General features: G+C 25.6%; 1 protein-coding gene and 1 long non-coding RNA gene across 8 annotated transcripts; both read right to left on the reverse strand.

Moving 5' to 3' along the window:
* Positions 1-89: 89 nt before the first annotated feature.
* LOC112686421 (protein dopey-1 homolog) lies at positions 90-25,510 on the reverse strand. 7 transcript variants are annotated; one of them, XM_025558678.1, is made up of 25 exons: positions 25,103-25,508; positions 20,785-20,875; positions 11,863-12,049; positions 11,577-11,742; positions 11,143-11,508; positions 10,929-11,070; positions 9,357-10,868; positions 9,170-9,290; positions 8,977-9,106; positions 6,237-8,456; positions 5,966-6,149; positions 5,744-5,874; positions 5,503-5,656; positions 5,175-5,300; positions 4,851-5,105; positions 4,636-4,765; positions 4,368-4,539; positions 4,079-4,290; positions 3,846-3,998; positions 3,579-3,774; positions 3,441-3,452; positions 2,964-3,119; positions 615-782; positions 447-552; positions 90-382 (listed from the first exon to the last, which is right to left on the reverse strand). In XM_025558678.1, exons 1-25 carry the CDS (start codon positions 25,156-25,158, stop codon positions 191-193), a joined length of 7,338 nt encoding a protein of 2,445 aa, XP_025414463.1. In that variant the 5' UTR covers positions 25,159-25,508; the 3' UTR covers positions 90-190. The 7 variants fall into 7 exon arrangements, with proteins under 7 accessions (XP_025414463.1, XP_025414462.1, XP_025414464.1 ...); XM_025558677.1 differs by having other exon boundaries at positions 2,964-3,122; XM_025558679.1 differs by lacking the exon at positions 3,441-3,452 and having other exon boundaries at positions 2,964-3,122.
* LOC112686423 lies at positions 16,573-18,025 on the reverse strand. The gene is made up of 3 exons (XR_003148891.1): positions 17,329-18,025; positions 17,035-17,178; positions 16,573-16,778 (listed from the first exon to the last, which is right to left on the reverse strand). It is a non-coding gene; the product is annotated as an uncharacterized LOC112686423 (long non-coding RNA).
* Positions 25,511-25,517: the final 7 nt, after the last annotated feature.

Below are 25,517 nucleotides of genomic sequence, written 5' to 3' on the forward strand. Positions count from 1 at the left end.
AATAATAATAATAATAATAATAATAATAATAATAATAATAATAATAAAAATAATAATATTTCTTCACATTAAAACGATCATTGCAAAAATAACAATATTAATTTTTTTAATATAATAATTTAATTTTTATATACATGTACAACATCACAGTTTGTCGTAGGTACGGTGGTTCAGGCAGACTATCATCAGCCTATCTGGACGGTATCGGCTCTAGGAAATCCAACTCAAGCTCTTGCTCTAGTTGACTAATGGTACTATTCAGGGATGGGTGAGGCTCGCCAGTGCTTAGAGCAGAGAAAAATGGATGAAGCTCTTGTAATGTACGGGCTGTTGAACCAGTTGGCAACAAAGTATCAGGATACGTTTCTATTGGACTCCCATACTGCAAAAAGTAATCATATTATTTTTATTATACAAAAAAAAATGGCACAAATTTAATATATTACTTTTGAATCCATAATCCTTGCTATTCTTAAAACATGTGGAACAAATTCTACTAGGTTTTGTTCATTATGTGATAGTTCAGGTCGTCCAACAAAAGCCCATTTATACCTATAAAATGGTTATTACATAAGATTTAAAATATATAATTAAGTAATAACGATTAAATTTACATTTGAAATTGAGGTAAAATATCAGCAGGAAGTTGAATGGCAACACTGAGAAGTTTAACTGCAGCTAGTTGAAGTTGTAACCACTGAGGATTACTGCTAGCATGAAGACCATTATTGCTGTTAACTACCCATGTCCAATCAAGTCCTGATAGCAGCCTTATGTGTGAACTGAAATTATAAAATAATATAAATTACTAGTCATAATTTATGTGAAGTAAAAATACTTTTAAACAGAGAATATTCTATGCATTAAAAAATGTATGGTACATTATCTACAAAAAATGATAATATTTTTATTAATGTAATTATTATTTAAGGATTAGATAATGCATTAATTACAAAAGAAAAATAATTGGCTGAGAAATTAGTAACTAAAAATTGAGATAGATTAATTTAATAAAATATAAAAGTAATAATTATTATTTATAATAAACATACAATTAAAAAAAAATATTTAATTATTTATAGTAAGGAAGTATGTATGGTATAAAAACTTTCTAAAAAATTTCTTTTTAAATTAAATTTTATGTTTAACAAACTTTCTTATACACAGAATATTTAATAGAATTAATAGCTATTAAAAGTGATAATTTATTTTTAGTAATTGTTATTCTGAAATAAATAGAAACTATAATAATAAATAAAGAATTATCTCTGTTTTATTATTAAAATTATATGTTTATGGTGGATAGATATAAACATGATGAACATTTACTATGTTCATACAAATATCTACAAATTACATTAAACAGAAGTTATTTTTATTTTTTTTTTTACTTAAAATTATTTTGTAATATAATTTAATATAATTATTAGAGAATTACTATTTACTTTTATTATACATTCATATACAAATATAAAACAATCATATTAACTGATTGTATTCTTAAGCTTAAACATAATACTATTGATTATAAACAAATAATAATCAATGATAATATTAAATTATAAATAATTTAACAGTTCAAATTAAGTATTAAGTTATAATTTTATGCACATAAAATATATATTACATATGAACTATATGATTAATGAATTATGGTAGTTAGTTTGGATTCATGCTACAAATGTTGATCAATAAGAATCAGTTTAACCTATACAATGGCTTAATTCATGCATATATAATTGCTATAACCGACCAGAAGCATAGATTTGTATGGAATTGTCATATAATAAAATGTAATAAAAAGCACTTTTTTAATGCTGAAAATTAATACCTATTATATTTAAGTAAATATAATACTAGGTATTAAACATAAATAGGAATCAATCATTTCACTTACAGTTTTACTGATCATTAATTCCAATAAGCATTAAATAATTTTAAACTTTGTTTTCATTCTTCTCGTATCATAATTTGTACTATAAATATGTTTTTATATTTAAAAACGTTAAAATAATACAATATAAAAAGACAAATTAAAATTAAATATGTAGAAAAACTTCATAAATTAAATACAATACTATAGAAAGATTAATAAATTACATGCTTTAATGATAACATTTTAAGTGAAGCTTATTTACTTTATGACTAAAAGAATACAGCTGATGATCCTTAAGTAATTGAATAATATTTAGAACCAATATGATTGTTAAGCATTGCAATTTTAATTTTAATATTTTTTTTCCTGGTTTTAATGAATGGGGAAAATTGAACTTACACTTAAATTAAAATATATTATAATTATTATATTTTATGACTGAAAGTTTTTATTTTGATTAGGTCTTCAAAGCATGTCTTTAAATATTTTGTTTCAAATATCATAGATTAAATGAATATAATTTATTCTAGTATAGTAATAACTAAACAAATTTTTTTTTTTGTAATTTATTTGATGTTTAATATATATCAATTATAATTGCCAAAATTGTTTTAACTTTTATAGATACTATCATAATGGTTTCTTTAAAAACTAAATATTTTATTAAGAATATTACTGGGAATTAATTATTATGCTTATGTATAAGCCCTTAACAATTAGGGTTACTATTAGCTATATCATAATTTTTGTCATTTAAGATATTTTATCTAAAAACTATACTATTATTCTTTATGCCAGAAAAAATATTGTTTACACACACTATTTTGAAATAAATACTAACATACTAATTGATTCTACAGGCAATTAAAAATAGCTAATACAATTGCATACTTCCACACACCAAACTAAAATTATTGATCAAGGTCAAGTCAATTTTGGATTTGTTAAAGGCAATTAATACATTATTTTATAGTTAACTTATTTTAACATAACCAGTAAACATTATTGAGTACTGGATAGTATGCATATAGAAACTAAAAAGTGTTCTTTTTCCCCAATTGATGTTCTGTTCACCATAAGAACTTACTTTTCAATTGTATGGTTGGCAATGACAGTAGATTTTCTAGAATTTGACGAACTCTGTTTTTCTTGCAAATTATATTTGTTTCGATGGTTCCATTTTTTTCTTCTTCTTGAAGATGAATTTGCTTTAGGAGTAGATTCAGCCATATTCAATTCTTCACTACTATAATAATGAGTAAGGAAATCAAGAATTGGGAAAGTTGTAGAAGAATGGAAAAAAAGAAACACTGATTAATTTTTTAATCATTAGCCTTATTAGTTTTTATTCAATTTTTAATATTTATTTTACTTAAAATGAAAAATATTGGAAAGAAGAATATCAGTAAAAGATTTAACCCAAGACACCTTCAAGCAGCAACATTGACTTAACCTTGGTAATAGATTACAAAATAATTATTAGAACTATGTTAGAACTAAAAAGAAAGAAAAAAAAAAATTAAAAGCACACACCAAACTGGCAATAAGCATACATATAACATACCTGGTATTTCGTCTGCCATAAGCCAAAAATGGGAGATCAGCCACACGCCCCAGAAAAACAAGACATTATATATCCCAAAATGAAGACGAAATTAATATAATCAAATTATATTCACAATTTATAATATTTTTTACATACCTGAACTCTTCTGAATCTGTACTTAAATTATGTTCAATGTGTATCATAACTTGAACCATTTCACTAACTATAATTGGCCACATAGAAGTTATATGGTGACCAGACATACGTAGTAGTAACACCCTGAAGCATAGGAACACTTGAGCATGAATACCGGGTCCTGATTGTGGCATACGGAGAGTGTCAACTAGTCTTTCTATAGATATAAAAAAGTTTTTTAGAATTTGTTTTTCTAAAATCTTTTAAATTTTTTATTTTAAAATTAACCTTGAATTTCAGGAACATGTTTATGAAACTGGTCTTTTTCACTGCACAATAAAACAAATGCAAGTCTTTTTAATAGTTGGGCTCTAAGTTCACATTCTTGTTCTCTATTTGAAAATAAATTTAAGGAATTTGCTTGACTCATATTAATTCGACCTTGAATAATAAAAATAATAATAATAAATATATAAAACAGATATTTATAAAATAAGAAGTAATTTAAAAAAAAAAAATACCCATAAAATCTCTAAAAGTTGTTGTATCTTGAGACATTAAATTGTCAATAATAATTTTCCAATATTGAATACTACGATCTTCCATTTGAAATAGTGTTGAATCAAGTAAAAGTTCCATAGCATCTTTCTTCCAAGCTTTTCGTGTATATTGATAGGTACTAATGCTGGCCAAAATTTGAGAACATGCATGGAAACTTGGCATATTTTTATTACTAAAATGTTATTAATCAAAAGTTAAAAATAAAAAACTTAGATATATTATAGTATTTACTATAAAATAAATACTAACGTATGGTTCTTCAAATAAGGTGTTACATTATACATGACCATTGTGAGTATTGTACATACTCTTTCTTTTTCTTGGTTACCAAATGTTATGTCTAACAAAGGAGCAAGAAGTTGGGCAAGAACATTTTGGGCTGGTATACTATACTGAGCATTGCTTCCACTACCACTTCCAACTGAAAAATATTATGGATTACATATAAATTATTAGAAAATTTAATAAATATTAAAAAAAGAATTTGAATTATTAAAAATATTTTTTAATTTTCAACCTTTTTCTATATCCTTTTCAGTGATAGAGTTGGCTGCTGATAGTTCATCTTCCCTTACAGACACATTTCTTCTTAACCATGAACTTTGTTCTAAACAAGCACCTGCTATTTGAGAGCAGCTTTCAACCATCTAAAAATAATATAAAATTTAAGAAACATGAATATTTAAGTGTATTGTGTGAAAACAATTAATTTTAAAATACTATTGAATATACCTTAGCTGTAATATCTTGGAGGTCTTTCTGATCCTTACGATCAGCTAATGGAGCTGGAGCTCTATGAACAAATTGACTTAATACTGATAATAGCATGAATTGTGAAGGAGGTGACAATGTTATTCCTTCTTTAAGTAATCCAAGAAGAGATGGCCATGTTTCAGCCAAATAATGACCTGGAGTAAGCTGTACATAATGAATAAATAATTCTAATACGCTTACTTCAATACTGATTTGAGTATCTTGTTGACCTGCCTGAAATAGAATAAATTTATAATAAAATTAAATATTAAATAAACATGAAATAATCAAGCTAGTAATTACTTGACTTAAGGAAGGTTGTTTAACCACTTGATGAATAGTTTGTATCAATGAATCTAACGGCATAGACTTAATTGAACTCAATAATTGTACTAACACTTGTTGCATTTCTGTTGCTTCGGGTACAATCTAAAATAATATGTGAATTAATGTTCAATTTAATTGATATCAGATATAAATTTATAATTAATCATTATTTAAAGACTGGGTTTTAGTAAATAACTGATTAGATGATCATTTGATTTAGATCTATTTCAATTAAATTGTAAAATAGGGAAATAAATAATTAATTAAAAAATTATGGATGTAAATAATTTATAAATTATCTTACAGATGAAGATAAAACTGATGTACGTGATCGTCTTTCTTTCCATACAATTGAAAATGCTGTTAAAAAGCTATTGCCATGATGTTCAGCAATAGGGCTTAATAATTCTAAAAGTTGGCCTTTAACTAATCTTGGGCACCCAGCTACATTGTTTTCACTGTAATAAAAATAATTAAAAACATATGCATAGGTAATTTACTAAATCATTACTAATTAATAATAAATAAAAAGCTGTAGTATTTACCTTTGTTTTCCAGTACAAAGAGCTTTCCACAATAGCGAAACACTTGCCACTATTCTGGGTAAAATAGCTAGTAAAGACCTTCTTGCTCCTAAATGTGGCTCAGTTTCATCGTTAGATGATTGATCTTGAAGCTATACAAATTTAATAAACAGATAAAATTTAATATATAAATATTTACTGTTGAAAAAACATAATATAGTGTAATATTAGGTTAATACTTACAGCTAACAGAGGAGATGGTATAAAAACATGAACAAGATTATTGAACAGCTGTGCTGGAGTATTTGAATTTGCTGAAGAATTATGGTCCAAAGGATGGTTAAATGGTTGGCCAGTATCAAGAAGACAAAAATGACATAATACAGTAAGAGCTTCCAATTGTGTAATTGCATAATCTGCTGGTAACCTGCAACACATAATTTAATGTTTACTAATTATAAAGTTTTTAAAAATAAAAAAAAGCGAGTAAATGTAGTTATATACAATATTTTACCTTAGATTAACATTTTTGGTATTATCAGCATAAACTTCTGCTAGTGTTTCAATATTTGCACATAATTGTCGTACAGTTACTGAGACAACATTGACCAAGGCAGGTCCAAGATATGGTAATGAAGACGTCACAAGTGATGTCCAGTTAATATGGGAATGTCTCATACGTGCAGATGGATGTAAGGCAGCAACCAATGCAGTAACAAACATTGGTTGCATTGGAATTGGTCTACCAGATAAGTAACGTACATCAGTACCTTCTACATTATCTGCAGCTAAATCAGCATAGGAATCATTTACCACATTGTTACCTCTATGACGGCTATTATCAACTTCATATTCAAGTATGATTAATGATAGCAATAATCTTAATAAGAGAGCTTGGAATGCTTCAGATTCACGATTCATTCTACCTTCAACAGCTCCTTGATCAGTTGGATCATGATTGTTAAATGATAATATTTCTGCAGTGAAACTAGTAGCCTTGCTTTCAGGACCAGAATTTTCGAGTACACTACTTAATAAACAGTGTAACGCAACTTTTTGTGCTTTACATCTAGCTAGTAGCTCTGCTAAATAACATGCTAAACCTCGTCCACTATCTCTTACGATACCACTTAATTCCCAACAAATAAGGCTTAAAAGTTCAACACTTGACATTTGTACTTGACGGTTACCAGCAATATCTTCTTGTGTGATTTTAGATTGTCCTAAATTAGGATAATAACTTCTTATATAATAAAGACAAATAGATATGAGTAATTCTAAATACATGCTGCTTCCACGATTATATGGTATTCCTGTCATATCAATTTCTCCATGAAATCCTCTACCAAACATTGACTTCCTATGCCTAGAAAGTAATTTCAAAATTTGAGATTTGACTGGAACAGAAGTAGTAGCAGCAGCACATAAAAGTGCACGAGCATTTGTTTTTAACATATTTGTTAAAGTACAAAAAGCATACAATGTTCGTTGGACATCATATACTCCACAGTACAGTAATAGATGAGAGTGTATATTTCTCACATTACCATCAATGTTATATTCAGGTGGAGCTATTGAAATATCTTCTTTGATTGATTCAGAAACTTCAGTTAAATCATCATCATCTTCTTCATCATTTAAAGGTACAACAGTTTCATCTATTATAGCATCTAATACACTATTTAGTACTTCTCGCACAACAGATGTTTCTTCAGATTTTGAAGGGTCAAAATATTCATCAGCAGGTGTTGACTCGTCTGCATCTATTTTGATTTGTTCATTTCCACAAAATGAATAGCTTCGAACTAAATCACTATCATTTTCTGTAAAATGACCATTCATATCTGTTGCAGATGCTGATGTTCTTATATTATTACGGTATGTTTCACCATCAGTTACTCGAGCAAATATTGTGTCTGATATTGATGAAAGATGTAATAAATCAATTGATGACATCATGGTTGTAGAATTCATTACTGGATTAGTTTTAAGAGAATCAAGAGAAGAATAAGATCCAGTTCTTTGTACAGATTTTTGAACATTTTTACTCTCTGGTTTTCTCTTGGGAGATCGACGTACTGTGTTTTGTACATTAGATTTAAAGCGTTTTATTTTATTCAACATTTCTATGGTATATTGAGGTGTGCTTTCTTTCTTTTCTTCAGAATAATCTTCATCAAACTCATTGTTATTAGTAACATTAGGATCAACAGAAAAGGGATTGACAAAAACTGAAATATTTTGAAGCAAAGACATGTTCTTATGATGAGATTCAGACATTTCTGCCAATGATGGTTCATATCGAGTCATCATTTGACATTTTTTAACAGTAACATAACGGCTGAATAAGTTAGATGAATCTTGCTCTGCTATAGTGGTGATAGCAAATACACGTTTATTTTGGCTAGTGGTAATTTTTGGTGCTTGCTTACATTTATCTGCTACATGATACATTACATTTCCATCAACTGAACTAATAGCATAAATTTTAGCAGATGGATCATTAGATGATGTTTCTGAATAATCATTTGTTTCACTATTTTGTGTTGGGCTCACTTTAGCATGAAGGACACTTAATCTGGATGTACATGGATCAAGTAGTAATAATATAAGAGGATCTATTAATCGACCAATATCACCTCTTAATAGAGAGTGTAAAAGCCATCCTTCTGCTTCTACTTTTATTGCATTCCTTTCACCAAGTTCTAGATTATCTAGTGTCTTTAACATTGATCTATAAAAATTCAAGTTAAATAATTAATTTTTTTTTTTTAAATATATATTAATACACTTATACAGAGTTATACAATTTCTTAACTACCTATGGATAAAGTTGATTGATAACACATTTTTAAATTATAATTAATAATATTAAATTTAAATAAATGATTAAAAATGTATATGTAACTTTGATAAATCTATTATTAAATAATTATTGTAATTTACTTCCTTCACTTGCCACAAGCTTTGTTTAAAGAGAGTAGGAACAATCAATAAAAGTAAATATGCTTTTTTATTAACAGGTAATAAATAATAAATGTTTAAAAAAAACATACAAACTCAAATACTTTTTTTTTCAATTTTATTTTAAATTTAGAATGCAGTGAATATACTTAAATTTATGCAGTTTTAAAAAAATAAGAATAAACAAATAAAAATGTATTAATTTATTTTTCTATAAAATATTAAATAACTACAATAAATGATTCCTAATATATAATTTATTTGCTAAAAAAATTAAATCAATGAATTACTTGTAAAACATATCTCCAACATTTTGAGAATTTGCAGCAAGTTCTCGGCCAACATGCCATAAAAGGGAAAATTTTCTAAATGCATTTAATTTATGAAATTCGGATGATTTTCTTGATGTTAATTCTTCCCCTATAATACATTAAAAACATTGAAATTAGAGAATATTTTATAATTAAAATAAACAATACATACCAATACAATTTTCTACAATGTCGCTTGAATGTAATGAGCTTTGCATTAAATATAGTAATTCAACACATCGAACTTGATACAGTGGGTTAGCTAAATGAAACCAAAGCCAATGGGCAATAACCTAAACAACATTTTAAACTGTTATAATATTTATAGTTGTAATTATAACATTAATTAATTGTCTTACATGAAATACATTTGTATGATATTCAATATAATATAACTGAACAGGTTTTAATAGTGGTAACAAAACCAACGATATAACACCATTTCTTGATTCATTTGATTTACAATGTAATTGTGAGCTTCTACATAGAGCAACTATATCTACTAAAGTTCCAATAGTCACAAGTTGTAAAGATGGTGCAGTATTTCCTAACCAGCAACAACACACAATTATTAATTTTAACCATTCTGGTAAAACATCATTATTTAAATCTTTTATATCAATAGAAGACACTAATGATGTTGTTGAATCAGATAATGGAATTGCTTGAAATGTTGATATGTCCACTAATACTCTACATGCTAACATAACCGGTTTTGTCCATTCAATTCCAGCACTGCGTTTATTGTTTAAGATAGTTAAAGGTGAAATTTCATCAGCACCTGCATATTCATAGTTTTCATCATATGTGTGTTTTTGTGTATTAAGCACTGTTTTCAAGAGGTCTTCTAAGTTTCTTGCTCGATCTTCAGCAGTTGCTTGAGGTGACTTTACCTTTAAGGCATCCATTAATACTGACAAACCTTTTGTTTCACCTATATTTGCTCTTACACCATAAATAAAAGTAACAAAGAATTTTTCATACTGTTTTATACACGATTTATAAATACTTTGTTGTTCTTTTTGGTTACAATTTTGAATCAACAGAGCTGAATTTAAAGAATCACCATCAAATACTCCACTAGTTGTATCTGAATGTAAATCTATTGAAGGATTATCAGCAATAATTGTTGAATCCGACTGAAGACTGGAAGTATCAGATATGGTTCTAAGTTTTGGAGACTGAGCTCGTTTAACACCACTTATTTTTGGTCCATCTACATTTAGTTGGACAATTTTACCAGGTTCAGTGGCTTTTTTTGGTAAATCAGTAGTTTGGTCCAATGAACTGTACCCTAGGTCGGTTTGAGGTAATAATGTTGGTTGAACTTTAGACAGTATTTTCAAAAATAACATTAATGATGTGCTCGCTTGATCTGAAGTTAACATATCACAATGATCTGTTAGTGTATTGGCAATATGAATGAATAATTCAAGTAAATGTTCACTAGGTGTTTCAGTAAATGTTTCAAATGATATAGCATCTAATAAGAAATCAGTCAGAGAGCATATTTCTACAAGACTTAATTCACCGCTGCCAACAGATTTAACAACATCTGATACTTCTTCACATTGGTCTATCTTGGTTAGAGATTGACATGCATTTGAAAACATAATACCTGTATATTCCCATAAATATTTTGGTTCCAAGGAACTAAATAATAAATTTGCTGATTTTATTAATTCAGATGATTTGTCAATTTTGTTGTCCTTTTGGCAACACAAATAAAGAAGTCTAAAAACTTCATATAAAATATCATCTAAAATAACCGGACCAATTTCAGTTTTGTCTAATAAAGAAACAAGAAGCCTATATGGACGTAAATCATGAGGCTTACAACCAGTTGCTTCATGAAGTTTGATTTTTATAGCCTGGAAAAAATTACTTTGCAGTTATCATTATAATTAAATTTATAATTTTAATAATAATACCTGTACAAGTAAATCCCTGGAATATATTTCAAAATATTTTACTGTAGTTAATTCTCGTGCTTTCCTTAGTTTTACTAAAGGGTGATCTGAATTTAATAAAGTTAAATTAACTTCATTACCAAGTAACCAAGCATATAGACGCCTAAAAATTGATAAAATTTATATTAAATAATCTTATTTTAACATAAAATGTACACATTATAAAATATATAACCTGTTTAAAGACATATCTCTACGAAGTATAGTTACTAAAGATGCAGTAACAAGACGAATCATATCACTTTTAGATAGTTGTGTGCTATGCATTGGGAAGCCAATTTGTAATAAATCTAAACCACTTCTTTGAACCAAAACCATAGAATCTTGAACACAAGCACATATAGCAGTCACCATTGTATCAATATTAGTACCCATTATATGACTTTGATTTTCAATCAACAATTTTCGATCAAATCGGGATAATATATATAAGATAGCTGGAAGTCTAACTGCTAAATTATTAGCTAAACATTCCCACAAGTGACTAAAAAATATTGGAGCACCAACACCAGCACATACATTGTCTAATAAACGATTTGTTCTGCAATAAAATTTAATTAAAAACATTTGTTTTTTAATCATCATACCTTATTTTATTACAAAATTTACCTGTCAAAAAAATCAGAGCCTTCTTCTAAACCAAGTAATACTCCACTAAGAAATCCATTTAATCCTGGAATTAATCTCTCTCCCAATGGTACAAAATGATTTTCATAAATATTCAAAAGATCTGGTCTAACATTCATAGCAGCATATCCCATTACAGGAAATAAACCTAATAAAGAAGTAATACAATTATAATTTAAATATTATAAAATCAAAAAACAAAATTTGCATAAACTATGTTTAGAATATTATATTTATTATATGTAAATATATTTTTTTTTTGACAAACCTGCACTATAAATAAAAAGGTCTTGGCTTAATCGATTAGTGCCCATACATTTGAATATAATGTCATATGTTTCAAGTGCTTTTAAATGGACCCCAGATGGGAGAGCATGGTGCATACATTGTGCCAGTCGTTTACTGATTTTTATACCTCGTGGTATTACTGGATACCTAGTATAACTTTGAAGTACCTGTATAGTAAAATGTAAAACATTAACATTTACTCAATAGAAAAAATTAAAAAATAAAGAATGGCATTTAGAAATATTGGCAAAGATTTTTAATACACATATTAACCTTTAATAGTTAAAATATCCTAATAAATGTTTACGATAAAAAATAAAATATGAATTTCAATTAATTATATATATAGTATTAATGTTATTAGCAGCTCAATTGAAATGCAAAACCAACATTTATTATGTCAATATCAATAAAATATTAATATGTATGTATAGCCTAATTCTTTAAAATAAACAATATTATTATCGATTTCTGGTTAGGCGTGGCTCCAAATTTAATATCTAAAAATATCTACATTAAATCAGGGATTTAGTAGAATTTCTTTGGCAGCTTTTTTTTTTTCATTTATTAAATAATAAATTATTATAATCTAAAATAAAATATAAAAATAAATTTTAATTAGACCAAGTCTATAATGTGAGTAAAAAATAAATGCATTATATTATATCCAACTATAATAAGGTATTTGTAAATAAATAAATATAATTTTTATAAATAATAAAAATTAATGAAATATAATTAAAAAAATACTATAAACATTTAAATAAATTATAAAAAATATACATCAACACAATAAGTTACAATATAATGAAATAATTTGATAAATATTAATGAAAAATTATAAGGAGAAAACTTAACTTTGGCATTACTTATTTTTAAAATATAAACATATTGGTTGAGCTTTATAACAAAAGTAGAAAGAGGATATTTGGCTAAATATTTAATAAAATATTAAAATAAAGTTTAAACATGAAAATAATTATATAAATCATAAAAAATTATCTATATGAATTTTGTGCACCTGTGAACATAAGACTTTTTTATGAAAAATTTGTATGTAAATAGATATGTTAACATTATTTTGGCACAATTTTTCACCATAATGGTGCCAAAAATATAAAAATAGTGTAATACTTGCTTTTAATGTAGGCTTTGTTACCAATCTCATAAGAATATTTATTTTTACTAATCTATTTTAATTTATAATAATTGTTTTTATCATTATTAAAATATACTATCATTTATTTTTATTTAAATCTATATACGATATATATATCACTACATAAATATAATGTAATGTTAACAATAATGTTTAAATTAACTATATATCAATGTATTTGTAGAATGTACATATTTTTATAAATATTTATTAAAAGTTTATAGGTAATATTATTATTTATTAGAGATAAATAAGTAAATTTGAAAATCCTACTACTAACCTACCCTCAGTTATTGAGGATAGTCATCAAACTTTGTATTTTACAATTAAAGCTTAAGATTCACATTGTTTTATTTAGGAAAATGTTTAATTTTTTTTTTTAATTGATCCCTAATATTTTAGTAGGTACTTTTATAGTTCTATCAAAATCTACAGATCAATACAAATTTGCTCAACTGAAATAATTAGGGGTTTCTTAAAATTTAAATAACATTGTGTACCTAATAGTATTATTAACATTTTTTACTTTTTTTATTTTTATTTTAAGAAACTTATATTAAAAGTTAATTTATCTCAACAATAATTGTTGATTATAATAATTACAATAATTTAAAGAGGAAAAGAGAGAAAAAAAATATTTAAGAATATTTTTTGAGAGATTTAATAGTATGAAGAGCGTCTATTATAACTAAACATTTGGTTGTGAAATAAGAGGCAGATAAGGGAACGTTATTGGAAAACTTCATAGAAACACTAGGAATGAAAAAAGAACAAACAGTGACATTTGCTGAAACCGATCCATCGGTGAAAATTGGCAATAATTGGGATAATGAGTAATGATAATCATTAAATAAAACATTTATAATTAAGGTATTTAAGGTACAACTAATAATAAAGCCTCAAAAAGGTGTATTGTAAAGAGACAAACGGCTGGATGAAATGTGAATGAAAGGAAAAAATGAATGAAAAGAATCCGAAATAGTAGCTAATAAATGGGTAAATTTGGCACAGTAACACCAAACACAGAAAATCGATAAATACAATGCAGGGATAATCATGAAGAATAGGGGAAGATAATTTATTAATTATGAATTTACTACCCGACCAGCAAGCTCGAATGTCTAAGGGAAGAATGCATAGCTCGATTTCTAAAGGTGGGAAGGGAGCAGTGCGGAGGGCACAGAGAATCAACAAACGTAAACATATGTCCTGGTAAGAATTAAATTAAAAGCAAATGATTTGCAGGCTGCGTCAAATAAAAAAAGCTATAATCAAGCCTTGCTTAAACTATAGCTTTATAAATTAAATGAAAAGAGAAGGGGTGGCCACCCCAATTAGTACCACATAGGACCTAAAATAAGTTGGCCCATTTTGAAGCAAAAGAAAGAAGATTTAGAAGATGTGGATTCCAGCAAAGCTTGGAATCCATGATGAGACCTAAGTAGGTAACGTTTGAATTGAATGGAATATTATGAGTGCCCATATGCACGGGTGGTAAACACAAAGGAAGCCACCACCTAGTTAAGATAATGGCTTTTAATTTTTCTGAAGCTGCTGTGAAAAAAACTAGTGCTTAAAGCAGTAGAAAGAAAAACAAGGACAGAATTTAGGTGATTAATGGTGAAATCAATATCTTTGTAAACGAAGAAAATTGTTAAATTGTCTGCGTAAGGAATTACTTGAAAGCCTTTAGGCGATAAGGAATAAATGAAAAATAGAAAATAAATATGGAACAGGACGTGATTTAAAACACTACCCTGAGGTAAACTGAGATAACTGACACGCTGCAAGGATTGCCCAAAAGGGGAGTTGAAAACGAGAAACTAAATTAAAAAATAGAGGAGGAATTGTCCAAGATAACAGACTAACAAGGGTAGGAATATGTACCATGTCATAAGTCCTTTTTATGTTGAGGTAAGTAGTTGCCATAAAATGCCGACTGCAAATGGTATGATAAATTTGATTCGAAAAAAAAACGAGACAGTCTATTGTACCGATATCACTGAAAACATACATAGTGTTGAGAAAAATTTGATTAGTTTCTAGCCACTAGTCTAAACAAACATTTCTTCTAACAGTCAAATTATTAAAAAAAATTACTTTTTAAAGTACAAACTAAATTACATTTCAAACCTAGTTATAAATTGTATGTTCTTTATTTAAAGTGTTTTACTTTCATTATCTTGACTCAAAAGTATTATTTACATTTCAATAATAATTCATAATTACATATATACTCTTATTTTATAGGATAAAAAATTATGAGTATACATAAATAATACCTAAAATAATAATAAATAATACATAAAATTTAATATTAATACGACTAAAAGAATAATTATAAAATCATTACATAATTATAAAAATATACATAATGTCAAAGAAAATAATATCAAAAATATTTTTAAGGTCATCTATAGAATAAATACATCTCTTATATTATGTTAGTATGCATCATGTGACACACATATTTATATAACAATGTTATAATAGTATTTAAATTGTACACATAATGATTCACATTTAATAACAACAGCATAGATAATATTAATATAATCTGTGATATAGTTTGTTTTACTTAGATATTTATTGCAATTTATAATAAATCCAACAGTAAAATAATAAGTTATAAAAAAAAAAAAAAACAATTTTAGTCAAAAATATATACATCAATTCCATTTTTAAGGCTATATATTAACACCATGGTTACATTCATAGACCTTATACTAATAGACGGAGCAAGGGTGTAGTTTGGTGATGGTAAGAAATAGCAGTAGCAGTTATAATAGCACTGCTATTTTACAACAGCAAACGCAGACCGCTGTTCAGTGCCAACCATAGAGTAACATAGAGACGGCGTTCTGTTGTAATAAGTGATGGTAAAATATAGCAGTGATTATTAAATTTTGAATTTTGGTTTTTATGTTTTCCTAGTTTCCTACACTGTTTTCTAGTTGCTATTATATTAGAAATTAGAACACTCAATATAATATGAAAAGTAGCAGTAGCATCTAGGCGGCTGGCAAGACGTAATTCACAGATATAATAAGTTTATTCAATATATCTGTGACATGTGATAATTGATAATGCGCGTGTTATCGACGCTTATCGTATGCTCAGATATTAGATATCATTATATATATATATATATATATATAATGATCTAATAGACTGCTATTTGGTATAATATACATAAGCTGCTATTAAAATATCAAATTTAAAATTAATGATAAGCACTATATAATATATTATCAGCTGTTATTATAAAATAGCAATAGCTGCTTTTTATCACTGCTATTTTAAAATAGCAAGAGTTGGGGGCAGTTGTCCAAAAAATGATAAGGACTGCAATCGAAAGACGGCGGCATAAAATTTGTTGCCAATATAAAATTTCTAAAAATTATATTATTTTTTTGTTTAAGAAGTTATACTGTTTCACTTAAATGATAATTATTATATTTTTTGATAATATTAACATGATTAGTTACAAATAAAATAAACATGTATAAATTATATGAAATAATTATAAATTGTTGTTATAAAACTTTTATCATAATATAAATATGATATAATTGGATTTGGTAATTTTCGATTTAGTCAGTTGGAACGGCTTTTTCAAATTTCGGACCTTATCATTTCTTAGGTCCGAATCATTTTACGGACAAGTGCCAATCACTCAAATAGACGAGAGGATCGCGACAGCAATGTGAGCTTGTTTTTCAGAGCAGTTATCATGGCTGAAATTAACGATAGTTTCATTATCATCCTGTGTTTGTTATCAATAAATATAATATAAAATCTAAAAAATATGATAAACAATTTCAACTTTGACGTTATTAGCTCTATTAATACTTACGGTGAATTAGAATATTCGTTATTTTTCAATTTACCTTATATCTTTGCAGTGTCATCAGATAAAGGGGCGGGGGAAATTGTTCTCTCAGATAAAAGGAGGACAAAACTATAATTTAGAAAATAACGAAAAATAGTTACTGTGCCACTGGTCTTGATATTCTCTCAAATGTATACAGTACAATAAATTCTATGCATTTTGAGTCCTCAATTTTTCTAAGCTGAAGACCCTTGACAGTGCTGATCACCCCCTGTCCCACTTCTAGTTGCGGCACAGTCTGGATGCTGGAATAGTTATAATTCTTTTTGAACACAATTTTTTTATTGTGTATAAGACCAGAACATTAAGTTCAGTGTCGCATATAGAAAAAACCAGTTATATATACTATATTATAATATAATATAATAATGTAGTAATATAGAAATAATATTTACCTATTTGATATAATACATTAGTGATAACAAACACAGGATGAAAATGAAACTATCAATAATTTTAGCTATGATAACTGGTCCGAAAAACTAGCTCGTATTGCTGTTGCGATCCTCTCGTTCAAATAGCAATAGCATTATCAGATTTTACAAAAAAAAAAAAAAATAGCTGTTTACCATCACTAGTTGTAATGTTGAAGCGCAAGCAGACGAGATTTTACAGTGTAGTCTTTTGAAAAATCAAAAATATTGTAATATACATTTTTTTTTATGTAGCGTTGTCATGAATGGACTTAATACCCCAGTTCAACTGGAGTGATAAGAACAAAAAAAATCTGAGTTCAAGATCACTACACTTAAATCGTCTCACCACCCTTGAAATTTAAATATTAAACAAAAAATGTTTCTTAAAAAAAGAATTGAATATATTGTCATAGTTCTCACCGTAACTACTCCTAACAGCAGGCCCGGCTTAAGTGTTGAAACACACGTCCTAAGCAAACTTAAGTTTTGTGACACCCTTTACACTAAGTACTACGTCAAATATTTTTAAATGCGGACCTAGACGTGGGCCTATGTCCCCTACACTGCCTAATAGAATGATTCTAATAAACAGACGTTAAACTTAAATAGGTAATATAAATGTTCGTAACTTTCATATATTTATAAATGTACACATATTAAATATTCACTATCCAGTAATCTAAATTCTCAACATAGTAATAATACAATTATTTTTCACTTAATATTGTTATTTATAACTATTTAGGTACAAATTATAAATAAAAAGCTGCTACAATTAAATAATTTTATTAATTTAGAATTTTACTGGCTTACTGGCCTCTGAAAAGTGTCAAATTAATGTACCATGTTCTTAAGGATGGTTTTTCATTATATTTTTTTAAACAATGACTAACTTTAAGTTATATATAAGTCGTAAAGCATTAACTTCGTGAATCATGCAAAAATTGAAACGCAGAGTTGGACTTTGGTTTAAAAAGAAAAAAAGAAATAAACAATCTTATGGATTGTTATCAGCTTTTGATATTTTAACACTGCCACCTAATGGTATATAGCATAATTAATTGACTACCTATTGGGGCCAATGACCTCTAATTTGACATTAGTCCGATAATGCAGCATGAATAGATAACGCTGTCTCTATATTACTCTATGGTGTAAATAATAGCAGTGATTACTAAATTTTGAATTTGGATTTTTATGTTTTCCTAGTTTCCGACACTGTTTTCTAGCCGCTATTATATTAGAAGTTAAAACACTCAATATAATATGAAAAATAGCAGTAGCTGCTATAGCAGTGGCAACTTGGCGGCTGGCAAGACGTAATTCATAGATATAATAAGTTTATTTTATATATCTGTGACATGTGATAATTGATAACACGCATGTTATCGACGCTTATCATATGCTCAGATATTAGATATCAATATATATATAATGGTCTAATAGACTGCTTTTTGGTATAATATACATAAACTGCTATTAAAATATCAAATTTAAAATTAATGATAAACATTATATATTTTCAGCTGTTATTACAAAATAGCAAAAGCTGCTATTTATTACTGCTATTTTAAAATAGCAATAGCATTATCAGATGTTACAAAAAAAAAAATAAAAAGAAAAATAGCAGTTTACCATCACTAGTGTAGTTCGTGTGGTCTTGCAAGGCTGCGCTGCTTAACAGGACCCGGTGAACTACGCACATGCGCAGTAGAATTTCAGGTTGTGTGTGTTCATGGGTGTTTTTTAAAAAAATATTGTATGATAATAACTGTCGACTGATAACAATCATTTAAAACATCAATAGTCAATACGCTAATATTACTATTAGGCATGCATTGACTTTAGTGCAATAATTATTTACATTACGTTCACTTGTAAGTTGTAAGATAAATTTGTATAACTTAGTATATATTTAAAAATAAAATATCTAAGAATTTATCACCGTTAACTTATTTTACTTTGGTTAGGTATAACATATTTACAATGGTTTTTTTCTTTAAATTTCATTAGTTTAAATGATGTCCTTAAAACCAAATACTTGTACAGAAAATTTAATTTCATAAATGTATTAGTAATGTTTATTTATTATTTGTATACATATAAAAGTTTAATTTATTATGTAAATAATTTAAAAAATTCCAATTTAAAATATGCAGCAAAAATTTAAAAAACACGCATTTATAGGAAAAAAGTTGGAACAAAACAAATTTATAACAAATCAGATTTATTTTATTTGCTTTCCGAACAAATGTTTTGCAAATTTCAAATTTGCAAATGCATAGTCCCGAACTCTAATAATTATGTTATAACATTATAATAAAATAAATAAATAAACATATTTTATATCGTCAGAAATGACAATACTGCTATGACCACACCACCCAATTCCACCAACCCTGGGTGCTCCGTCAATGAGTATAAGGTCTATGGTTACATTTAACTATTGAAAAATCTTTTTGTTTCAAAAAATATTCTAATTAATTAAGAAAAAACGATATATCTCAAAAAGATATTACCTATGACAGCATACATTTAAGATTTCAATTACAGGTTTATTGGCCTACAATGATTCTATGAGTAAAAAAATAAAATATAAATCCATATTATTGAAAAGATAGGTTGGGGCATTATGAGGTAATAGTTAGTAATAGCAACATGATAATAGATAAAATACATGTAAAGGGCTTTATTAATCTAGAGAACTCAGCTGCTTTTATAAATTGAATGATATTAGTTTCTTGTTATTATTGAAATTACTGAATTATAAAAATACTAATATTAATATTATTTCGAAAATAAAAAGAATTAATTAAATAAGTTAAAATAAAGTTACTATATTGTGAGAAAAATGAGGAGTATATTAGTTTTACCTGGTGTTTTTATTTTATTGTCTGTGTACATAATTTTGAATAGCACTCAAAAAGATCAAATTACAAAAGCACAATTTCTGACTTTATCTACCTATACTACTTTAGATTTCTATTTCATTCTTAATTCATATTTGAGAGAGTAAATATTTAACTAACTCCTAAACAGAACTCTTAAGAATTTAATTTAAGAGCATATCTAATACTAAATCATAAATGCAAAATGATCAACCTAGAATTTAAAAAAAGAAACAAGAGCAAAAACAAATTTAGAATCTTAAATTATGTTTTTCTATTTTGTCATAATTTCTTTTACACTATTTGTTCTTATCAACAAATTATTAAGGTACCATGTATACTTATTATAACATCTTAGTACAAGTTTAGAATATATTTAAAGTTAATAAAATAATCATTTATAGGTATTAACTATTTATTTTACACTAGAATATTTATTTGATAACTAAATATTAACTTTATTTAGATATTGTGTACAAAGGAAATTCATATTTGTTAATAATCATCAAAATTTATCAAGTTATGTTTTATAATTTAATTTATTTACCTTATTTAATTTTCCTAGGGCAGATATTAAATCTGCCCATTCACTTGTATATTCAAAACTTTTCAGTGCTTTATCAACAGCATTAACATACCTGAAAAATAAATAATTATACAAATTTAATATTTTAAAAATATAAATTATTCAATAAAATATGTTTAAGAACAATTGCAATAATGAAAGTAATTATTAGTTCAGCCTTGATCTACGTTGCATATAAAAAATATAAACAGAATAAAAAATAAACAGAAATATTACTGTAAACATATAGATAATATATGATAATAAAATAAGTAAAAACTATGAATAACACTGTCTAGACATACCAAGAAATTTAATTGGGTTGTCAGGAATGACGAAGAAATAGTAAAATTCAAGGTTGTCATAATTATATTGTTCATCAAAGTATTGATTTAAAATATTTTAACCTGTCATAAGAAAATTAAGTGTTCTAAATGTGTAATTGATGTAGTATCAAATAAATCTTTCATTTTTATTGTATTTTTTTACTATGGTTATAAAGTAAGGGCAAAATATAAGTATTTTTTTATAATCAAATGTACTTAACATTCAATTTATTCAACATGAATATATATTATTTTAGTTGTTAAATTAATTACTTTAAACCAAAAGCTTCTTGATTTAATTTTTATTTAGATTTAAATTTCAAAAATTAAATTATATAATTAACTTTAGAATTTCCAATACCTATCAAATCTTATTATGTTAAAAAGGCTTTTTAAAGTTTAAATCTATTTAATATATATATATTTTTTAATTTTTAAGTATAAATATTTATAAAAATGACAGTTAAATATTTGTGCTTCAATAATTTTATTTATTAATGAGTTATACAATTTAACTACTATGCATACTCAATAATATAATATTATAATACTTAAAATAAATGTCTGAGGTAACTGTATTTTATACCAGTGTGTGATTAATAACTAATATATGTCTTAATTGATAATTTACAATAAATTAACACAAAAATTTTTAAAAAAAATTGTCTAATGATGTTTTGATAACAGTTTTCTAATCAAGCACTAATATTCTCAGAAAATGAATGATATAATCTAGAATTGAGGTTCTAGGAATCAATATATATTTAATTGTTGCTGAATTAATTTATTCTAAATTACAATTAAAATTTATACTGTATAATTTAAGTCAAATTCGAAAATAAGACTCAAATATTTAAGATAATAAATTTATTCTTGGGTCATAGATATTTTTATAACATATAAAACCAGTGGCAATGGCTCGTACCTTATTTTCTTGAATCCTATGTAGTATTTAAACCCCCCCCCTCCGCCCGCACAAAATAAATTTTTATATTTTTGTTTTATTTAAGTAATTTGATAGTCAATAGTTTTTAAAAAGATATATTTACTATAATAATAACTGTAAAATAAATAATTGCAAAGAATAATTTTTAAATGTTGTCATTTGAATATACTATTGTTAAGCAGCCACTGATATGGACTGATAATAATTATGAAATTAATATAAGCATTCCTATATGTTTCACAAACTAATCGCAACCAAGTACAAATGTATAATATTAATTGCGCCTTTCCTGCTAAGCCTCACAAATATACCTAATGTAATAAATACATTTTACAGTTTACTGCTGCTAAATACATATTGGAAAAAATTAATTAATTAAATGAATAATATTTTAAAATGCCTTTAACTAAACTAGGAAAAAAAAATACAGTTATACTGCAGATACCTAATATTTTAATTTTTAATTGTCTATTTTTTTTTAGGAGAATTTTATTACATAATATTTATATGGTTACTTAAGTTCAAATTAAGGAGTTGTCCATAGATTATTAAAATATTTCTTTTTAATGAAACTTTTTTTATCCTGATAAAACAAATCAAAATTTAAGTAGAATGTTGATAATTTGCACTGTAATATTTTTTATGCATTTGCATATGTGTATGTATAATATATAATAAAATAGTATAGAGCAGTAAGACTAAGTTAGCAAATACTGTTTGATAGACAATTAAACATTCATTACAACTGAAATATAATAATTACACATGTTACAGGTATACTGGGTGTAGTATAAAATGGTTGCATATTATATAATATATGCTGATATAGTCTTTTTACCCCACACTGTATTGTACTTTTTAAAAAATAAATAAATACTCTTTAAGCATAAAATACACTTTTCAACATACTATAAATTATATATGAATAAATAAATGTTATCATTGTTCAATGATGCACACAAATGTATTACCCTCATTGGTTCAAATAAATTAACAAGTTAATAATCAAATTTTTTTTATATCTTAAATACAGAAAAAATATTATAGTATTACATAGTATTTTAACTATTTAATATCTATAAGAATAAAAAATATACCTATCTAAAATAAAAATATGTTTCATCTTAGTTACCTAGTTATCAATTTACATAAAGTATAAATCTTTATTATTTTATAATATAATTAATATTATTTATACCTACTTTGCCTAATTATTATTATAAATTTAATTCTTTCAATTGAATCAAAGAAATTATAATATGATAAGTAATAAAACCTATTTTGATTTTTACTGATCCAAAGATCCAAGACAAAAGTTTTTACTTAATACCAGATTTACCTAGTGACCTTTCGAAAAATAAATAAAATATAGATAGTAAAATATTAAATCTTGAAATATATTTATTTAATATCTAGAAATGTGTATAAAATATATATTGAGTATTGTATACAAATATAAATTCAAAATTAATGATATTTTTCTTATAATATTAAGCAATGTTAACAGTAGTAACAACATTTATATATATTACTGAAATAATTGTTTTTATTTAGTAGATGGATTTGAAATGTTGTTAATTATAGTTTTCTTGCTCACACTGTCAGCTTTATATTTTTTTATTATCAACATGAAAAATACAAAAATATCATAAGAAATATTTGACCCAAGTCTATTCTTGATAATTTTTAATTTAAAAAAAACGTTCACAAGTTATTTGGGTTGAAATTAGTATTATAACACATTTAATATTGTATAATTTATTAATAAAATACTTAACCATAATCTTTTAGCAGTCGCCTATGGTGATATAGTAACGTATATTTATATTTTTAAGTATTTTAAACCTAGGCCCAGGTAGTAGACCCAGATACTGAGGCGAGGTCAACCCTGGTTATGGTGACTAGGAACCAAATTAATGTAGAATTTTAAATATACAAATTAAAAGGTAATTTACTTCCTGCTGATTGAAAATAAATATAATCAATATTGCAAATGCATTATTAACTACTAAATCTAAAAAATAATATAGATACATTTTTTTCTTTATTTTTATTATTAAAAATTTAGATAAAAAAAGAAATAACTTTATGAGAATTAAATTAGACAAATAGTTTAATTAAATACAAACTTAATAAAATTAAAATAGAAAGAAAAACCATCACACACTAAAAAAAAACGACTAAAATCAGATAAAATATAGTATAAAGTTGTAAATATAATAGGTATATACACATTTATAATCTAATGTACTTCTATATATTTCTGAGTATAAATAAATAATATTAAACCAGAAAATCTGACTGAACAGTAAGAAACAATTAAAAAAATTAATTTTGCAGGTAATTAAGTAAAATAATATAAATTCATTGAAAATAATACTTATGTTCAACAGTATTTAAATCAAAGAATCAGGAATAAGGTGAATTAAACAATATCACAAAGATTATAAATAATGTACGTACCTATATATAAAAATTACTAAGTATAGTTTGTTTTAAAATTATAAATATTTGGCAACATAGAACTAAATTAAAATTACTATAAAATAACCTTACATTATATTATTAAGATAATTCTTGTTAATAATTTTTTAAATAGTGAAATTAAACTATAAAATTTAAAAATATTGTAAGTTAGTTTGTTTAAGTATTATAATTTAATATATTAAAAATAAAACAAAATAGCTACTAAAGTATATAAACATGAGAAGTAGAAATTTATACCCTAATAATTTAAAAGGTTTATTGATTTAAAACCAATAATTAACACGGTAGCAAATATTTTATTGACTTTAAAGGTAATTTCAGGCACTAAAAATTATTACTTCTACAAATAATTATTGAACATTACTCATACATCTACAAATTAAACAGAATATAGAAGACACATAATTATGGAAATCAAAATGACTCATAGAATTGACACTCCAGATTAATAAAAAAAAAACAAAGGTACAAACCTACATTTACAAGTATCTCCTACCAACTAAAAATGAGTAAACTAGGTATAGATAAACAGCCTACTTACATTCGATATTTTGAATCCTTCATGAGATCAAATTCTTCAGTGGCTATTGTTCCCATGTTGTCAATAATTTTGTTAACACACAATAGTATTCCAACCCTCCAATTTGGTAACGCGTTTAACTTTTTACGTATAATTACATAACTACATAGTTAATATCTTTATGATTATTTTTTTTTTAAAACAAATATAAAAAAGTTTATATTTTACACGACACATAAATATTTATCATATTAGACGAAAATATTGAATGGTTAGAGTTTGTGAACGTTAAAAACAAACAAAAATTAATTCAAATTATTGGTATAAACGAATGTTTCTAAAAAATATATAACATAATCCGAATATCAATTTTCTTTATTGCACTTGGTCACTTGTCAGTACTGTACACTACAGCAGTAAACTTCTTTCGTGGTAC

The sequence above is a fragment of the Sipha flava genome, unplaced genomic scaffold, assembly GCF_003268045.1.
Source record: "Sipha flava isolate LNK unplaced genomic scaffold, YSA_version1 307_pilon_pilon, whole genome shotgun sequence".
In the NCBI taxonomy this organism is placed as follows: Eukaryota; Metazoa; Arthropoda; class Insecta; order Hemiptera; family Aphididae; genus Sipha; species Sipha flava.

What these genes read in the sequence shown, in the direction of transcription:
- LOC112686421 (XM_025558677.1), bottom strand. Translation starts at nt 25,158, where the DNA reads ATGGGAACAATAGCCACTGAAGAATTTGATCTCATGAAGGATTCAAAA. An exon ending in ATCATACAAATGTATTTCAT is followed by an intron (nt 9,291 to 9,356) that starts GTAAGACAATTA and finishes AATGTTGTTTAG; the next exon opens with GTTATTGCCCATTGGCTTTG. An exon ending in CATCAGTTTTATCTTCATCT is followed by an intron (nt 5,301 to 5,502) that starts GTAAGATAATTT and finishes ATATTATTTTAG; the next exon opens with ATTGTACCCGAAGCAACAGA.